General features: G+C 37.8%; 2 protein-coding genes across 3 annotated transcripts in view; one reads left to right on the forward strand and one right to left on the reverse strand.

Annotated features, from left to right (window-relative positions):
* The window catches only part of RB195_020548 (uncharacterized protein), a gene marked incomplete at both ends in the record, with an annotated part of 28,279 nt that extends 10,459 nt beyond the window's left edge, over positions 1–17,820 (forward strand). Inside the window, 12 exons of one of the 2 annotated variants that reach the window (XM_064188899.1) lie at positions 5,175–5,288; positions 6,449–6,553; positions 8,065–8,157; positions 8,306–8,485; positions 9,154–9,249; positions 10,808–10,900; positions 13,583–13,697; positions 14,933–15,105; positions 16,944–17,084; positions 17,365–17,505; positions 17,579–17,666; positions 17,792–17,820. In XM_064188899.1, coding sequence (XP_064044780.1) covers positions 5,175–5,288; positions 6,449–6,553; positions 8,065–8,157; positions 8,306–8,485; positions 9,154–9,249; positions 10,808–10,900; positions 13,583–13,697; positions 14,933–15,105; positions 16,944–17,084; positions 17,365–17,505; positions 17,579–17,666; positions 17,792–17,820 — 1,368 coding nt within the window. Of the gene's footprint in view, positions 1–5,174; positions 5,289–6,448; positions 6,554–8,064; positions 8,158–8,305; positions 8,486–9,153; positions 9,250–10,807; positions 10,901–13,582; positions 13,698–14,932; positions 15,106–16,943; positions 17,085–17,364; positions 17,506–17,578; positions 17,667–17,791 lie in introns of those variants that run through there. The other variant, XM_064188900.1, reaches the window with a different exon arrangement.
* On the reverse strand, positions 366–3,809 carry RB195_020549 (uncharacterized protein; the record flags this gene model as incomplete). Its single annotated transcript, XM_064188901.1, has 2 exons — positions 366–694; positions 3,749–3,809. The coding sequence occupies 2 exons, from the start codon at positions 3,807–3,809 to the stop codon at positions 366–368; spliced, it is 390 nt and encodes a 129-aa protein (XP_064044781.1).
* Positions 17,821–18,867: the final 1,047 nt, after the last annotated feature.

Raw genomic sequence — 18,867 nt, forward strand, 5'->3', positions numbered from 1 at the left:
CGTGCAGAAGGTGCCAAAATAACATCGGCGGGACACTGCGCAACCGTTCTTCGCATTATGTCATCGACGGCAAAGTTGAAATGAAAGGGTCCCGCTACGGCCCCCTGTCTCAGTCCAGCTTCCATTTCGAACGGTGTGGTACATACAGTGTTCGAAACGCAACAGTTGCTCTACTCATGTTGTTAACTAGGCGTACAAATTTGGCTGGGACTCCATCAACGCGAAGCGCGTGGAGAAGACGTTTTGAGGAGCGAGGAGAATCGAAAGCGACACCGAAGTCCATAAAACCTAACTGTTTGCTCCGTGTTGTAGAACTATTTTCCAGGTTGTTGTTCGAGTCCCACCTATGCATTCGCATTAATTCATCAGTTATAGTCTTCAGCGTTTCCGTTTGTGCGTGAGCACTTACGATCTGGAGTTTGAGTCCTCTGCGATCCGCCAATCGTACAAAGGCGCATCTTGGCGACGTTTATCCAAACTTCTCCACCAGATTGTTGACGTCGTTTCTCATTGCTGTTGCGCAGTTTCCTGCTTTTTTCACCAGCATTGCCGCAGTAGATGGTGTAAATATCGATATTGATAAGGGGGCGATCCCTGATGGGTGTTTCCTGCAGTGCAGCAGACGGGCCATAAAGATATCGTTGAAGTCTGGGCAGCGCGGCTTGTTCACCTGATAGCGACACGCAGTTCAATGCTACAAGACGGATGTTTTTTGCCAAAGATTTTATATTTTTCTCAGGTATTCGACCTCCCAGGGCTCTGTCATGGTGCGGGATGACAACACGTAATAAGTATAACTTCACCGACACCTGTCACAAGAAAAACTTTAATCCGATTCACAATGTTGTGGTTTCAAAGAGCACTTGGAGGATTTATTCATTTCTCAGATCTTTTGTTTTGTTGCAAAAGATAAAGGATAAAGGAATAAAGTGCACAGCGTCGAGCAATCTCTGCGTCAGTTCGCCTACGCATTCCACTTCAATTCAAAATCGTTGGAGATTTATGAACGCACGTGCAGCCTTACAATGAATTACCGAGGCGCTGATTCAAGTCAGTGTCTTCATCTACCCAGACAGTGTGGGCCAGTACCACTTTATCGACGCCGGTGGAATGAAGGTCATGGTTGGTACTAGAGCGGATTAGAACCTACGATCGTGTAGATATAGCGTAACCTCTTACTGACTGCACTAAACCTTCCCCGTAAAGTATACTAAAAACTAATATAGTGAACTGAAAATTTCTATTCGTTCATATATTTGAACGTGTCGCAAAGCAAACGCTGACCTCCTACACTTTTCACAGAAGATAATCGACAATAATTTGAGCGAAAAAAAAATTGTAGTTTCACTGCCGAAGCGATTAGATAACGTTGTCTACGTGTAGTATGTTGCATCAATTTGACATTTGCTTCGACAATAACAAAAGATAAAATCAGTTCTTAATTCCGTTTCAGTTTCCCTTCTATACAGTATCTTTCCATTTGTGTGGATACATGATTTTTTTTTTGCTTGCAATCACCTAGAACATATGTGAAAACAATTTAGAGTTTTCGATTCCGGCTTAGAGACCAGAAATAAGTGCACTTTTGCAAACAGTCCGATTCTTCATCGACATGGTTTAGTTACAACATCCAGTGACGCTCACGAAAAACCTGGAGCTTAGAAAATATGGTTCTTTGAAAATAACAAAATCTAATACGTGAAAATTCGTTTCGGGATTTCTCGTCTTTTCTGCTTTGATTCGGCCTGAATATGGCTTTCTTTTTCCGCTACATCACTTCATGTATGCGGATACAAATTTAAAAATAAATAAATAAAATGAACCAAAAATAAACGATGTAGAGGAATAATCAATATACAGTAATATAATTTTTCTTCGTGGTTCTAGCTGTCACCGCTGAAGTTGCTATAATCAAACCATGTCAGAACCGTTACATTTGTGCTCCCTCGAAAAACATTCACTCGTCTTCGTTCATGTGCTAATCGATAGTGATCAGCATCGATTGATGACGTATGTAGTTCATACATGTCTGTGTTATGGAATCAATGAAATGTTGGGTTATCCCATAAACAGTCTCTCGCTTCTTACGTTTTACGAAAAAAAAAAGTTGAAAAAACAAAAAATGTACCATTTCTCTCTCCGAACTGAAAGAAAACATTTTTTTCGTTATAACATGTGCTCTCCTTCATTTCTTACAATTCTTTTCCATTTTCCTGATGTAATTTCAATCCAACTTTTCGAAAATTTTCTGTTTATGGTGAAAGAAAAGCTCTGAAACGACGTGAAACATTATGAAAAGCTATACTGTTTTTGAGGTGATCCAACCTTGATAAATAATATAATGCATATCAAAAATCAATCAAACAAATCAATATCAAACGTATTTTCTCATTGAAAAAACCGCGTTATTCACGAGATAATTCAATAAATGAGAAAATAGCTAAGGTCTTTTTTTCACTAATGTTTAACGTAGGAATTTCAGCGAAGAGTATTTCTTCAATCGTAATTGTCAGTGATAAACTCATAAGAATCACGGGGATCACCGATAAATTCGTACCTTTCGTCAGAATTAGTTGTAGTTGGCGACTGATCCTCCTACTACCTTCCGACTATTATCAGAGTTAGTATTTACTGCTGTAAATATCAGAAATCAGGAAAGAGTGAGAAATGATCTCATTGATGACCAAGAACGGATCGGAATAGGGTAGCGAAAAAAAGCTGCATTCATTTTGCGATCACTAGTAAAAGTAGAAAAATTAGCTTGACCTAAAATCCCTTAAAAGAAATCAATAGATCAAAGTGCACTACATTTTCCTTAGTCCAGCGTGCAATTCGCGCTTATTGTTCTCTTCTTCCTTAACTTCCCTTAAATACGTCCTCTTAGAGGCAGCGTTCTACGAAATTAACGTTGCACGAAAACCTTAAGGAAAACGTAGAGTTCCGGTTGTAGAAACGAGCGTTTCCCTGGCGACGTTAACCTAATCATCTTTAAAAAAAAGTGTGAAAGACGACATTTTTTCCTACGAAGTCAGTTACAAAGCGCCACCTCTGTGCACGTGTCACTTCCACGTGCGAACTGTCAAGGATCAATGATGCCTTCTCACCAACCCATTCCGCTGATTGTGCTGGTGAGGGAACCGAAGCGTGCACAATGGGCTCGTTCTAACGCATCTCGTATGAACTAATTCGGTTCCCACGCTGTTTTTTTAGGAGGACTAGAGGGAGTTGAGTGGGGCTACGCCCGTTTCCGTAATCTACAACCAAAACGATACGTTTTCCCTTGAGTTTCTGTACCACGTCAATTCCATGATACGCTGCCATTGATTGAAGAATAAGATACTTTGAAAAGAAAAATGTACTGAACAGAACACTAGTAGCTAGAAGGTAGGTTCACTATAATTTCTTCAGAGAGGCGAAGATGAAAAATTTGTCAAGCCTTGATCACATATTGGTACCTGGAAATCAATAAACAATCATCAATCCATGTTTTGCTGACGATCAGCGAATTCTTCAAAAATTTCATCAATTTATAGGTGGTCGTATGACGCATTAAGTAGAAACCATGCTGCATTGAGATCACATTGACGCGCCCCTTCTGGTGTATAAAAGTCTCACTTTAAGGGAGGAAAATCTACGAGAACTTATATGTCTTTGCGGGTTTTTTCTTCTCAAAGTTAATAGGATCATCTTACTGTACTCGCAATTTTTTTTGTTTTTTCTCTCTTCTTCTTATAACACTAAAACCTACCGTCTTGGGGAACACTTGTCGGCTCATCTGACATCGAAGCCGAACCTATATGATCTTTCATATCGTTCTCATATCATTTTACAAGAGGAGATTACAAAAAAATAAATTCTTTCACTTTCTATTTTCATCCATTTGCTTGCAGCCATAAAAGTAATAGAGATTCATCGCTGTGGAGGCCATCACTAAATCTCAAGATTTGATCTTAGGCAAAAGAATAATGTCAAGGATAAACTCTCATACATGAAAAACGAAACTGAAGAAAAAAAAGAGAGAGACATTGGAAAAATGTGACGACATCTTCCAAAAAAAGAAAAGAGAAAAAAAAAATTAAGAATAGTCGTTTTGATTAGTGAGTGTTGGTTCAAGTGACTCCTCCAATCGTCCAATGCCCGTTCAAATTTTCAATTTCCCTTGTTTGAGAGCTTCACATAGACCCTAAGGAAAGGATGATTACTGTACCCAAATACAACATAAACAGGAATCTTCGTTTTAATCGAATACACTCATTTTCTCACAGAATTAAAACTGAAGAGGACAAATTTTTCTTGTCTTCCCTTTTCTTTTAAGTTCGAAAAAATTCGTTTTTTTTTTAAATCAGAAACGAAGAAGCTTGTCTTAAACCAGATTAAATTAAGAAAATTATTTTACGCTCTATTTTCGAGAGTCTGCATGGAGATAACACTCTGAACGCAATTTTTTCAATCAGTAATAGTCTTCTTTGTTCCACAACGATAATTTTCATAGAACAATGGGGTTTGGAAATGAAAGTCTCTCTTTAAAGAAATCCGTTAAAGAAATCCTATTTAAAGAAAAAACTAAACCTGATAAATAAAGTGTGTACTACTTTTTCGGATTCAATTTTCGTTGCTCTACGTACGCTATGAAAATTCTCTGTTTTTTTTTTCCTAGAAAAAGAAAAATCTGCTCAATAAATAAAATATCCATACTATTCCGTATGTGAATTGAAAAATTTCAAAGCTATTTTCAAACATTCAATTCCGAAAATTTTCAGTCCATCTGAGGATTTCAATGATGTGTAAAACAATCGAAACAAGATCTCCTATCCATAGTTCTTCTTTTACTGCCACAGAAGTTAACGTTCGTAGAATATGTAATTTTTGCAACGGATGCATTTGCTCAGTAAAAACGTAAAAACGTAGGAGAAAAAACAATGAGTACTTTAAAAAAAAACTAAATAATAAATGAATTCAATACTGGAACATTTTAAGCGATTAATTCTCATTGAAAATGCTATCTCCATGATGTGGAACTAAATAGCATTAATGAAACTGCTTCTTAGCAAAGCATTATAACGCTGGTGATAATAAGTGTCTAATTTGCATTGATTCTCGTTCAATTCAACATCAATGCGCTCTTTTTTCGATGCTATGGAAATGACTTCTTCAAACCGCATCACCGTTTACAGATTCCCTTTCATCTGTTCCAAATGATATCTACCGTAATCTGTGTCGTCGTGTTTCTCTTCTCCCACGTGCTAGCTCTACAGGACGGTGAAATGGAATTGGTTCTAGTACAAGCGGTAAGTCATATCCACGTAGGACCGTACCGTACTCTTTTTGTCTTTTGTTTTTTCTTTTGATAAAATAGTGCTGATAGAATGACTAGGAAAAAATCCTGAAGGGGTAAAGTTTATCTATTCATACATGGAAATATAGGACTATTTATAGCGGATAAGTCAGGGAATACTGGAGAGCAGGGAATACTGGATGGTTTCCAGATTCATTCACTTCACCTACGGTCATGTATCTGAATATTTTCCGATGGAAAATCTTTTTTGATTATAATAATTAGGAGAAAATGAAACGATCATTATTTACCAATCAACGGCGCTAATATTGCTGTTATTGATTACCGCCGCCTTCCGATGAAAATTTTCCCGCGGATAAATGCATCACGCGGCTAAAATAAACACTATCACCTCCTAACTAGTGCGAAGTTCATCAAAACAAATGGCTAGGTCTTACAACGAAGTTCCGCTGCAACGAAGTTGTATCTCGCCCAATTCCAACTAATAATAGAGGACTGGACGGTTAGAAAAAGGAGTCGCTAATGGTTTCCATCACATTTATCCTCCCAAGGACAAATATGTACGATGGATACAAGATCTGAAAATTGCGCTTCATTTTTTGTAATCACGATCAGCAATAGCGGATTGAACAGCGTTGTCTGTGCGCATAGTCGATGCCAATTCCGTTCAACCGGCCGCATGGTTGCAAGGCGTCTATCGCAACGCATGCTGCTTCTCTGTCTGCCGCACACTCCCTCGTCGTCCTGTTCTGTCCCAATCGATAGCGCGTCGTCGCTGTTCGAAGAAAACAGATTTCAAGGGGAATTGGGAAGGGGTGGGAAGGAGGTGGGGTATTCGTAAATCCTTATATATGTGGAATAAAAATTCTTCGCTATTCGCTTTTTTCTGCTCCCAAATTAGAAACGCTTCAAAAGAGTAAAACTAGTTAAATTAATATAAGTAATACTAAATTACCAAATTAATATTCTGCTTCCTGCGATCCTATAGTACCGTAAGAAACGTTAATTCCGGGCAAATTACAACGACCGAAATACCAGAATCAATAATATAAACGCAAAATAGAAGTATATATAAAATTAAATGTACAATAGAAGATTTCCATTGTTATGGACGTTCTCAATGTCATAATTTCGAGAATCGCTTTATTTTAGATGTGGCGACACGGAGATCGATCACCGACAAAAACGTTCAAGACCGATCCGTTTCAGGAAGGGAACTGGACGTTTGGTGGTGGTGGATTTGGACAATTGTCACCGGTTCGTTCGTACACGATCAGCTAACGATTTCCTATAATTCATAAATTGAAACGAAGTTGTCGAAAAATCAGCGAAAAAACGTCGCTTCCAAAAAGAAATTAAAGAAAGGATAAGGATAGTAAGTGCAAGTCTCTTACTTTGCTCCCTAATCTATCCACTAGCTATCGAAATGGCGAGAAAATCGAACTTTAAAAAAATGAGTTTCAGAGAATATGACTGGAAAGTTTTAAGAATTAGATGGAGTTCAGGGGGAAGAATTATTCTCACAGTCGTAAAAAAGTAAAAAACGAATTGTTGGTCGACGAAAAGATTTTCAAAAAGTAGGATATCACATGATTGTTCCTAGCGAACTGATTACTTTCTAACCAAAAGATGAGCTGATATAGCACACTTTTTAGGGGAAGTATGGGAATTCCGAATATCGTTTAGATAGTCACCTAATAAATTGTGTTAAACAAATTTTGCAATAAATAAGATAATAAACAACGCGAAGATAAAGTGATCAAATATTGAAGATTGGTAAAATTAGGTCATTATAAAATCAAGTTAAATCCGCCTCAATCAGGCCGTATTATTAAAAACTGTAAAAACTCAACTTAACTATGATAAAACTATCAATAAATAAAAATTCTCACCGACTTCTTCACAATCACTCAGCCTTATTTTCGATAGCTAAATAAATAAAAGAAAAAGGACGAAAAAAAAAACGCTAAAAAAATAATTCTCATAAGAAATAAAAGTGAAAGTACGATAGGTACGAATTTCGTGCGTAGCTCCATAATCTCTTTATAATTTTCAAGATACGAGAAAATCGGACTTCCAAAAATGAGCTTTAGAGAATATGTAGCTATGTAAATGTTTGTTTACGTATGTTTTTGGGAATTGAATGAAGCTTAGAGTGAAAAATTATTTCACACGCTATAGGTGTTACTGAGGGAAAAATTGTTCCTCTTACAAAAAGATTTCTAAAGCTAGATCTAAGGTAACTCATTTTTTAGAAGAAGATGGGAACTAAGAATATCGTTTAGATAATCGCGCAATAAATTTTATTAAACAAATTTTGCAATAAATAAAACAATAAACAATGCAATGATGGAATTACCAATTATTAAAAATTGGTAAAATTAGGAAAAAAATTATTATAATATTAAATATTTAATAAAATAATAATAAAATGTTAATAATAAATGAAATAATAAAAATAAAAACAAAATGATGATAATAATAATAAATAATAAAATATTAAATAATATAAATTATTTGTTGATGTATTATTAACAACATGTTCTCCATTGAGACCTTCCCCACATCTCAGAGCATCACCGATGAGGTCAGATCACCGTGTTACGATAAGCCTAATTTCTATACGTTTAGTGCTTGGACTGGCAAAAACACTTTGTTTACGTTTGAAAATTTCCCATCACTCCACTAAGAAGTTTACTTACAGCCGACCCTTGAGGTTAGAAGTTCAGTGATCGGAAAAAATTATTGATTAATTATTCAAATTTTAGTTTGGAATGATGCAACACATGATGTTGGGCAGACTCCTGAGGAAAACCTATGTTGACACCGGATTTCTAAATAGAACATACTCATCCAGAGAGGTTTGAAACTATTTTAAGCTCTAAATAAAGTCTAAAGAGGTAATAAAAGATTTTTTCTTGCTAAAAAAGAATTACTTCTAGAATTTAGGTTTTGCTATTATTACTTTTTTTTGTAATTTTATTTTAGATTTTTCCGCGAAAATTTTAGATCTATGTTCGTTCGACGGATGTGAATCGAACTATTATTTCGGCTATATCTAATCTTATGGGAATGTATGGTCAAAGAGATGGTGGAAATGTTCCTGGCATCGACTATCCGTTCGATCCGAATTGGCCTATCGGATTCGTGCCGATCGCTGTGCATACGGTTCATAAACCTACGGACTACGTAGGCTCTTAAGGCATTTTTCACCTTGACTAATTTTCAGTTGAAAATAACAAAAAAAATTGTCAATCCAATAAAATGTCCAGTAATCCAGAAATGTCTTTACAGCAACCATCATCTCTTGCTTTACCAAAATCGATAGATTTATTTTTTAACTTTTTTTTAATTTTATTATTTTTTGATTTTTTATCTGTCAAATTTACAATTTCCTGATGTATTGTAGAATAAGAAAAAAAGGAAATAAAAGAACAATATTTTATACTATTTGAAATAAATCGTACGAAATTTTCAAGACATTTCCTCTCAAGTCGAACTCTTTCCTTTCAAGTCTAGTTTTCTAGGAATTTCCAAAATTTCCCTCTCAATTTATCATAATTTCTTTCATTTTTTCTTTTTTTATTTCCCACCCTGTTAAGTTTATGTGCTTTTTGAAATTACTAAATCGTCCCTTGATTTCCTGTTCGCGTGACTTATCCCTACTTATTCTCATTCTATTCTTCTCTCGTTGCTGGATTTTCTAATGCTTATTTGTATTCATTCCTTGCCTCTTACTCTGGGCACGCCTTTGAGCGTGGTAAATAAATAAATAAACAAACAAACATTTGAAATGATAGTTCAACTTTTTAAATAAAAAAGCGAATTAAAAGCTCTGTTTTTTTCCTCGAATTCAGGTTGGGATACCTGATGGGGATTGCTATCGGCGAGATAAACTCTGGGAAATGGCAATGTCTTCCGGAGAAGTAAAAGAATATATGACCAGGGAAGATGTAAGTTTACTCGATTTTTTTGCAAAAAAATGGAATGAAAATTGTGAAAAACGGATAAAAATAGGCTATAGGTGTTCGAGTGTCGGAGTAAAATTAGAATTGTTGTCGGGAATTTTATTCGGATTTTTTCAGCAAGTTATGACCTGAAACATGAAAATTTTACTTTTATTATATTTCATTTCAAAAAAAAAGAAGGAAAACGTTGCAGAATCTATAAAATTTGCCATTTCACAGACCCAAACCCGTCCATCCAGAATTTCTACCTACATATCGTGATAAGGTTTATTCTGGATAAACGAAGACGTCGCTGTCGTTCCCCCCAAGAATGTGCGTGCGTGTGCGTGTGTGTGTGTGTGGTGTGTGTGTGTGTGTGTGGTGTGTGTGTGTGTGTGCGTGCGTGTGCGTGTGTGTGTGTGTGTGTGTGTGTGTGTGTGTGTGTGTGTGTGTGTGTGTGTGTGTGTGTGTGTGTGTGTGTGTGTATGTGTGTGTGTGGTGTGTGTGTGTGTGTGCGTGCGTGTGCGTGTGCGTGCGTGTGCGTGTGTGCGTGCGTGTGTGTGTGTGTGTGTGTGTGTGTGTGTGTGTGTGTGTGTGTGTGTGTGTGTGTGTGTGTGTGTGTGTGTGTGTGGTGTATGTGTGGTGTATGTGATGTGTGGCATATGTGTGTGTGTGTGTATGTGTGTGTGTGTGTGTGTGTGTGTGTGTGTGTGTGTGTGTGTGTGTGTGTGTGTGTGTGTGTGTGTGTGTGTGTGTGTGTGTGTGTGTGTGTGTGTTTGGATTTACCTCATTTTTCCTGCGTTAATCCAATACATATGGATCAACGGCGGTCAAGTGATCTATGACATCTATGATCTCATGTCCCAACATCAAATCCATGCATTATCCCAGGATCTTTTGTTACTTGTATATTACTCAGTAACGAATAGGGGCACCAGAAAGATTTTCGAACGTTCTGCTCAGATCCGTCTGCTCCGAATCTCTGAATTTCGAAGGTTTTCCAGATAACCCCTTTAACAAAAAAAAATTCCCCTGATTCTCCGCTCATTTTTTCTCCCATTGAAAAAAAATTTAATTTTCTCAGAGATCACATTTTTATTAGCATAAATTATATTTGGCATGTATCCATATTTCATATTTATATTCTATTCATCTATCTTATTATCCTTATTATTATCTCACTATCTTTATTCATATTTCATATTTATATTTCATATGTATAGATTTATTATATGTATGTTTAAATTTATATGTATAGATAGATTTTGGCACGCACATAGATTATTTTGTTGATTTTTTTTCTACATTTCTTATTCTAGCAGATAGTTTTTGACTCAGTGCTTTTGGAGTGCTATGTCTTCTAGCAGCTCTATGAAATACTCACATTAAACGTATATGTATCGATTTTTCATTTGATCTTTGGGATTCTTCATTTGTAAAAGTGCTAAAAGTAATTAGCTAATTCTACGACTTTGTCCCGGAATTCTAGGAAAGGTTCAGGATCTAAAAATATCCTACACAACATTTATGCAACACTTTTCTATACTCATTACAAATTTTTTAGGTATTAAAAACGCTAAATTTTCTAATTTCTAAGTGCGGACAAGAAATTTCGCTCGATTATCTTCATGTTGTACGTGATCCGTTATACGTTGAGGTATGTTCATAACTTTTCGTGTTGCACTCCTCACAAATTCTTATTTCCAGGATTTTTGAGGTTTCCGAAAATTCTTGTTTTTATTTTGGAGCTAAGCGATATTAAATGTGCCAGAAACATCGGAAATGCATGACTAAAGAAGAATTTTTTCGTCCAAGTGCTCAACTAAGTCCCAAAAATTCCCTACTTCACTTTCCCTTTCATATTTACTTTTTTCTTCAGTTAAAATAAGCCTTCTCTCTTTTTCAAACACTTGCATTCGAAAAAAATTGCGATCGCTATTGGGTCCTTATCTTTCTATCGGATTTATTTTTCTGAAACTCTTTTCTCGTGGCTGCAATCCTTCGTCGCTGCAATATTTCCGGAAACAGAAAATTCGCTCCTAAAAAATCGCTTTTAAGTCTTTGAACTGCATGAGTGGGGGCAGTTGTCGTCTAGATCGTATTGATTTTAGAGATTTGGTTGTGACGTCCATGTTTGATCTTTCTTCTCATGTAACTGATTTGATCTGCTACTTCAGAACAAAACAACAGTGTTGTAGGATTGACTTAGAGAGCACTCTTTTGTAACTGCGGACCAGCGGTCTTCAAATGCGGTTATACATGGAAAAATTCTCTCGAATTCGATAATTCTGATGATAGCTGCTATGTGCCTTTAATATACTCCCTCTAGTCTCGCCCGAATAGAAAAAAATTGACTTATCATAAAAGTAGGCGAAAAAAACTTCTAATTTATCACAAACTCCTCTACGATTCCATCAAAAGTCAGCAATCACTGGATAATCCCGCTGAATTTATATCAAATTGGTCCAAAAGTCTTGCATCAACTTTTCCGCACCTTTTTCAAATGATTATAACTTTATTGTTCATAGATATCAGTCAATAAAATAATGATCATCACGATCTATAACGTACGGCCAACGCTTCACTATGTTATCAATTCCAGAAGTCCAGAACTCCGGCGGCTGCGAATCGAAGAAGCGCGAAATCTCGATTTCCTTTCTCTTCATGATCATCGAATTAATCCTCTCGTAGATCACATCTTCAGCCCCAAAACAAATGGTAGCCAGATGATGCCAAGTCAGAGGAATAAGCAGGGTGCGGTAGAACTTTCCTAGCAGGCTCGGCAATTTCCTGGCGAGTAGATTTTGTCACGTGAGGTCGGGGAGTTTATGAATGTATCATGAAGTAGAGCAACATAGCCAATTTCCTTAACTGCGACTGCAAGCTTCTGTAGTTGAGAGGAGTAGAGTTAAGCGGTGTATCCAGATGGGGAGAGGGAGGTATTTCATACTGCAGCATTCCCTTGGAGTCCCACCAACAACACAGTGAAGTTTTCTTTATGTGCAATTCTCCTCTCGGCCATTTTAAAGGTGATTCGCCACGCGGGAAACAATTTTTCTGCCATTTATGATCAGCAAACAACACCCAACTCTTATCTTCTGAGTCGGCGGAGAAGGTCCTGCTTGCGTGGACGAAGAAAGACTGACACACTCACATTTGTCGGTAGCTGCTGGGCACTCAATTCGTGGGGAGCCAAATCGACATCACTTTTCTGTAGCCCTGAAGTTGAAAACGTCTGATGAACGTGTAAATCCGCATACAAGGGCTTGTCTCTGACAGCGTCACGCAAAGCTTCATCATTCCAGTCAGTCGGGCGGCCAAAGCGAGGTCAACCCATCAGGCGAAATATCCTCTGATTTGAACTATTGAACAAACCGGCGTTTATTGAACACTCTAGTGGGATACTATATCTCTCTTAAAAGCATCACCCCACGAATCTGAGGTGGTACGGATTTCAGGTGGAGTATTCGTATGCGAGATCGTAGGTCATGGAGAGGGGTGTGATTCCGTCCATTTCTTCCTAATTGCCGTAAAAAAATTGTCCGGAAGATGCGACGTGTGCACACGGCTGGCACGCTCCAATCGGACTCGTTGTAGAAAATAGAGCGCCGGAACGCTCGAAGCCGTATCTTACGTTTTTTACGGCAATTAGGGAGAAATGGAAGGGATCACCCCTCTCTCCATAATCTATGATCCCGCATACGAATACTCCACCTGGAATCCGTACCACCTCAGATTCGTGGGATGATGCCTTTAAACACAGTACGGATATGAGCGGTAGCGTCGCATGCGTTGAGATTTTACAGAAATTCATAGCACACGGTGAGTTGCATTTGACTCCGGCTTATTGAAGTTATGGTGGAAAGTGGAATGAACGTAAAATGCGCGCCCTTATATACACCGGTGTAAGCTTCTAGAACATTCCACCAGTTCACAGAAAGATCAATTAAAGACCTTTAGAATTCTGGATTGAAAAATGAATTTTGATGCAAGACTTTCGGGACAACATAATAGTTAGCTTCAACCTGCTAGCCGCATCGGGCCGCTTGGCCGCAAGCTCGGTCTGCCTAGCGCGATGCGTCTGCAGCACGCAGTGCGTCTTCTTCGCCCGCGGTTCGCTCTTTCAATTCTCTGGATTGTTCCTACGTAGCGCGTACAGCGTTCCCATCCATAGACATATGTGCCGGCAAGTATATACTGCAAAAGGAAAATTCTTCACTAGTTCTAGTGAAAATTTTACACATTCTTACTGCTATCACAGACAAGTCCACCAACAAAGTTCCAAGGATTGTTTTTATACCATGTTTGTATTGTTCTTAAATATTTGTTCATTTTTCAGCAAATTTATTTCAATGAAACTCTAAGAAAGGTCAATCCCTGGTTCACAGACGATCTCTACAAGAAAGTGAATGATATGCATAAAAAAATGGAGCGATTCAAATATGGGAACTTTGGTGAGTTTGTTCTTTAAACAAACCTCAACTGGATGAAACATTATGAAAGAGAATAACAATCCCGGCGAATGAAAGACGTACCAGGAAATAAGGATAATTTGAAGGTAAAGAGCTAGGGTAAGGTCATCTTTTAAGTCCCAAAAAAACTGACTAAAAAAATTAATATAATGAAAAAGAACTAGACTACTCGAACATCACAATGATCGAATATTCCACTAATCCGGTGTTTGAATGCTTTTTCCCCAAGGCAAATCTTAGGGAATAGAAGCGAAACAAAAGAATCTGACTTGAGTGTTGAGAAAGGGTGAAATTTTGAATGGAAGGGAATTCAAAAGTTCTCTTACGAGAAAGAAGTTGAACAAAATTTTCGGCAATGCAGACATAAATAACTAAAGCGGTAGGAAGCAACGTAGATATGAACACAAACAAATAAATCCTCAAGAAAACCAGCATTACTTCTCTGTTATCATTTCGAAAAACCAAGGCCAACAATTTCTTTTGATGCAATCTACAGTCTATCCGAGAATTTTGGTTGCTCAACTTCACGCACCATGTGCGACCGTAACTTAAAAGCATCACCCCACGAATCTGAGGTGGTTCGGATTTTAGGTGGAGTATTCGTATACGGCATAGTAGTTTATGGAGACCTCGAGTGTTCCAGGGCGCTATTTTCTACAACGAGTTCGATTGGAGCGTGCCAGCCTTGTGCAAGCGCAGCATCTTCAGGGCCGTTTTTTACGGCAATTAGGAAGAAATGGACGGAATCACCCTCCTCTCCATAATCTACTATCCCTCATAAGACTACTCCACCTGAAATCTGCACCACCTCAGATTCGTGGGGTGGTGCCTTCAAGCGAGCACCGTACAGTATTTCTATTAATTATGAATTTATTTACTTATTCATAAAAATACAGAATTACGACTTGTTCCCAAAAAAATACGCTGCTAATTGTTACAAGTATTTTTTGAATAATAATAACTTAAAAATCGCTCTGAGTAGAACTCCAGGAGAGTCCTGGTAATTGTTTTTCAATAATTTTACTTTTCCACTTCAGAATTGTGGAGTTATGCCTTTAAACGGCCGCATCACATTTCGTGATTAGCATCGAACTGCAGAACGATAAAAAAGAATGTTGTAATAAGAGATGTAACAAGATGCAAAAGGACAATTTTCTTACCCTCCCCCCCCATATCAGCAAAACTAATGTTTGGCTAATTTTTTTTCTCGTTTTCAGAAAAGAAAATCTTAATCAACGGTCTTGATATTGGTTTGGAATTAAAGAAGATGAGAGGTGGACCGATGTTTAATGAGCTTACTACGCGTATGAATTTTAAACTTGATTGTATGGGAAAGAATAAGCCCGAATGTAAATGGATCAATGGTCTTAAATACTACGCATATTCAGTGGTATGTTTTTGCAGCAACATTTAGTGGTTTTCAATTCAAAAGAAAGTGAAATTGCATTGTATTTTATTATTCCAACGGAAAAAAATCCTCTTACATCGCACTACATCACATTACATCATCTTACATCTGACTGTCGTTGGACGCACATAAAATGATGTTTGACTAATTGCTCAACTTTTCCATCTTTTCTCTCCTTTTTTCTTTTTCATCCATTAATCTCTAATTAATATTCTCAAAACTTATCCACAAACAATTCCCAGTGTCTTTTAAACACACCTATCAAGAAAAAAGATAGAACTCATCGCAGTTCTGCAGCTTACGCAAAACTATCCGAGATGATCGCTGAATGTGTACAGTCTGATGAAGACGACTTGATTTGTGGTGCAATCGTGAAAGCGCGTTGCGTTGCGTGTTGTACACGTGCTCAGTATTTCTATCAATCCGCGATACACAACGTAACACCACTGTATACGCAATAAGGGAATACAGAGGCGATGCTACAAACCGAAGTAACCGAGCCAACTGTATTAGGAAACTATAAGAAAGCGAAACAGATGAAAGACAGAGGATGGCGAAATTGGTTCCTTTATATTGTCCGGGCTCGAGTGGGCGGTCCTTCACAGGAGAAGCCAGCCTATGCACCAGCTCGCTAGTGAGAGCGCGCATTTGGCTACTGGGCACGGTTAAAGGCAGCATACCACGAATCTGAGGTGGTGCGGATTTCAGATGGAGTATCCGTATACGAGGTCGTAGATTATGGAGACGGGGGTAGTTCCGCTCATCTCTCCCTGCATCGCTGCAAACGGCCGCCTCCAGAATCCGCTGTTTTGTACGACGCCATCTGTTGCAACGCTCCACCCCTTGCGCCACCTCCGGCCTGCGATTCGTCGAAAATCAATTCGGACTGTCCCGATAAGCAGTAAGGGACGCTGCACGTGCAAGGGCGTCGCGCGCTGCAGTAGAACGCACCATACAAAACAGCATTCAGGGCCGGCTGCTTGCAGTGATTCAGGGAGAAATGAGCGGGACCACCCCCACCTCCATAATCTATGATCCCCTATACGGATACTCCTGCCACCTGAAATTCGTACCACCCCAGATTCGTGGTATGCTGCCTTTAAGCAATGCTCTCGGCCAGCCCTCGATCAAGAGAAGCGAAGCGAGTCGAGACACTATTCAAAAAGTGTTTTTTCAGAAGTAAAATATAAGCACTTCACTATTAGACCTACGCTAACCGTGCTATTCCTTAAGCATTGATTGATATTGCAGGATCCGCCACGTGGCCCGCACATTGAAGGAATTTCTCTCAAAACTTTATGCCGAGCAGCTGAAAACTTGTATTCAACCAATTCCTATTCTCTATTCCCGTCGAAATTTTGCAATATTTATTACGGAATTCGTTTGAATTGCTGAAAAGTTCCATTTATTGACTTTTTGGGGGTTGCTTGGAGTTTAGTTCGAAAAAACCCTTCAGTTTGCAAATCCTGCAACATGCGCGTCGCGGTAACCTGGCTGAACCCAGGCGGTGGTGCCCGCGGAAACGTCTATGGGCACAACTTGGGAATTTTTAAACAGCCGTAATAATTAATATTATTAGCTCACGTTAACTTTATCCACTTTGTTTACTGTTTACCAAATTGTTATTACGCGGTAAATTGTTGTAATTATTGCCATTATTATTACTAAATTATTATGTCGTATTATTAATTGTTTATTTTCAGAATGTTATTATTATTAATTATTTGTTATTATCAATTATTATTAGTTATTTATTATATTATCGAATAATTGTCACTTTTTGCCAGATAGTCACAGATCCTTGAAATTCGTATTTCCAGCATGATTCCACGATGTTCGCTTTCTTTTCGGTCCTTGATATCGCCCAAAAGGTTTTGGTACCAGGTGTTTATCCTGAATATTCAGCAGCAGCGTTCATAGAGCTATGGATGAATCATACTGATAATCAGCCATATTTCAAGGCGAGTGGTGTTGCTGTAAGAATCTCATTATTATTATTATTATTATTATTATTATTATTATTATTATTATTATTATTATTATTATTATTATTATTATTATTATTATTATTATTATTATTATTATTATTATTATTATTATTATTATTATTATTATTATTATTATTATTATTATTATTATTATTATTATTATTATTATTATTATTATTATTATTATTATTATTATTATTATTTCATTGCTTTATTGCCAATAAATTTTACTACACGTCGGTTTTCCGTTCAGCTTACCTTCCATCCGGATGACAATTCCGGGATAAACTCAATAACAAAAGAAATTCACGGATGCGATGGTAAAGATTACTGTAAACTGGATGTTTTCAGAACTATTGATAAGAAATATAAGCCAGATCAGCCGCTGGAACAGGTGCATCCTTTCTTGGTGATCTGTCCTTGATCTACGTGATTTCGATTTCATTCGATTCGACTACTTGTTTCAGTGGTGTGAAGTGGATCCGAATTCAAAAAGTGGATCCGGAGGAGCTGGATCCAGACAAATTTCAACATCATGGACAGCTTCAATACTAGGTAAAGATACTTGTTCAATAGAATTCCGTTATTTTTTGTGATAGCGAGAGGAATTCGTAAAACAAAGAAAAAATCTTCTAAAAAAAAACTAAAAAGCTTTTAGCTTTTAATAATTCCCTGTTTAGCGTTCGCAGTGATCTTCTTCATGTGGTAGTACGTTTGAGAAAAGGCACAGATCAAGATTTCTGATAATTATTTATAAATGTATAAATATTTTCTGTTGTAATAGAGGAATGTTCTACGTGAAAGTGAATTATTAAAATGGAGGCAAAAAATAGATTCCAGACAGCAGAATCGTGGGTAAAGTGGATATGTCGTGCTTATCTGTGCGGGACCAACCGGCTCCCTTGCTACTATTGGCTGAAAACCCATATTAAGTGTTAAGACTACAATTAACTTTCCCAATATCCATTATTGCGGGCGACCACACGACTTTCTTAAGCATACAGCGTATCACGAAATTGAATATGTTGCGGTCTCGCCACGAACAGATAATCGCATGCGGTGTACTACACAAATGTGAGCGCAACCGTTTTCAATTCCTACAAGCAATCCCGAGGAAAGAACGTGTGAAACAATCATGTGTGACCCAATCTCCCCAACGATGAAACTTATTACGGATAATAGAGCGCGGGCAAATCACAATGCGTCCGCAATAGTTTATGGTGGGGCAACTTCTTTTGCTTACTTGAGTTTTATTGGTATGATTGTGGACGTTGGTAGAGTTGCCCACGTTCTGTCGCGTAATAAGCAGCATCGTTGGGAAATAGGGATCACCCAAGACTCTTTCATGCACCTTTTTTTATGGATTACTAGGGAAATTGAATGTGGTCGTACATATCGATTAATGGTGATTTACGTTCTCCTCCTCCCGTTCCTTTCCTTTTCTTTTGTTTCCTTTCCTTTCTTTTCCTTCTCTTCCTTTCCAATTCAATTTCTATCCTGTACAAATCCTAGCATTGAAAATTCCGTGACACGCTTGAGACGACGACTTGACTCGAGACGTTCTGAACAACAACCCGCACCCGCTTCTACTGATCTTCCAAGGAGCCACGGAACCGAGAACATCTTTTGAAAATCCGTTTTTTTTTTCAAATCCAAGTCTTTAAAGTCGCTCTCGATTGCCAAATTGTCACAACCACGTCATGGATTTACATTTCTGCACCTATTCATTCGTGGATGAATTCCAGTATCGTAAATT

Source organism: Necator americanus, chromosome II (genome assembly GCF_031761385.1).
Source record: "Necator americanus strain Aroian chromosome II, whole genome shotgun sequence".
Lineage (NCBI taxonomy): Eukaryota > Metazoa > Nematoda > Chromadorea > Rhabditida > Ancylostomatidae > Necator > Necator americanus.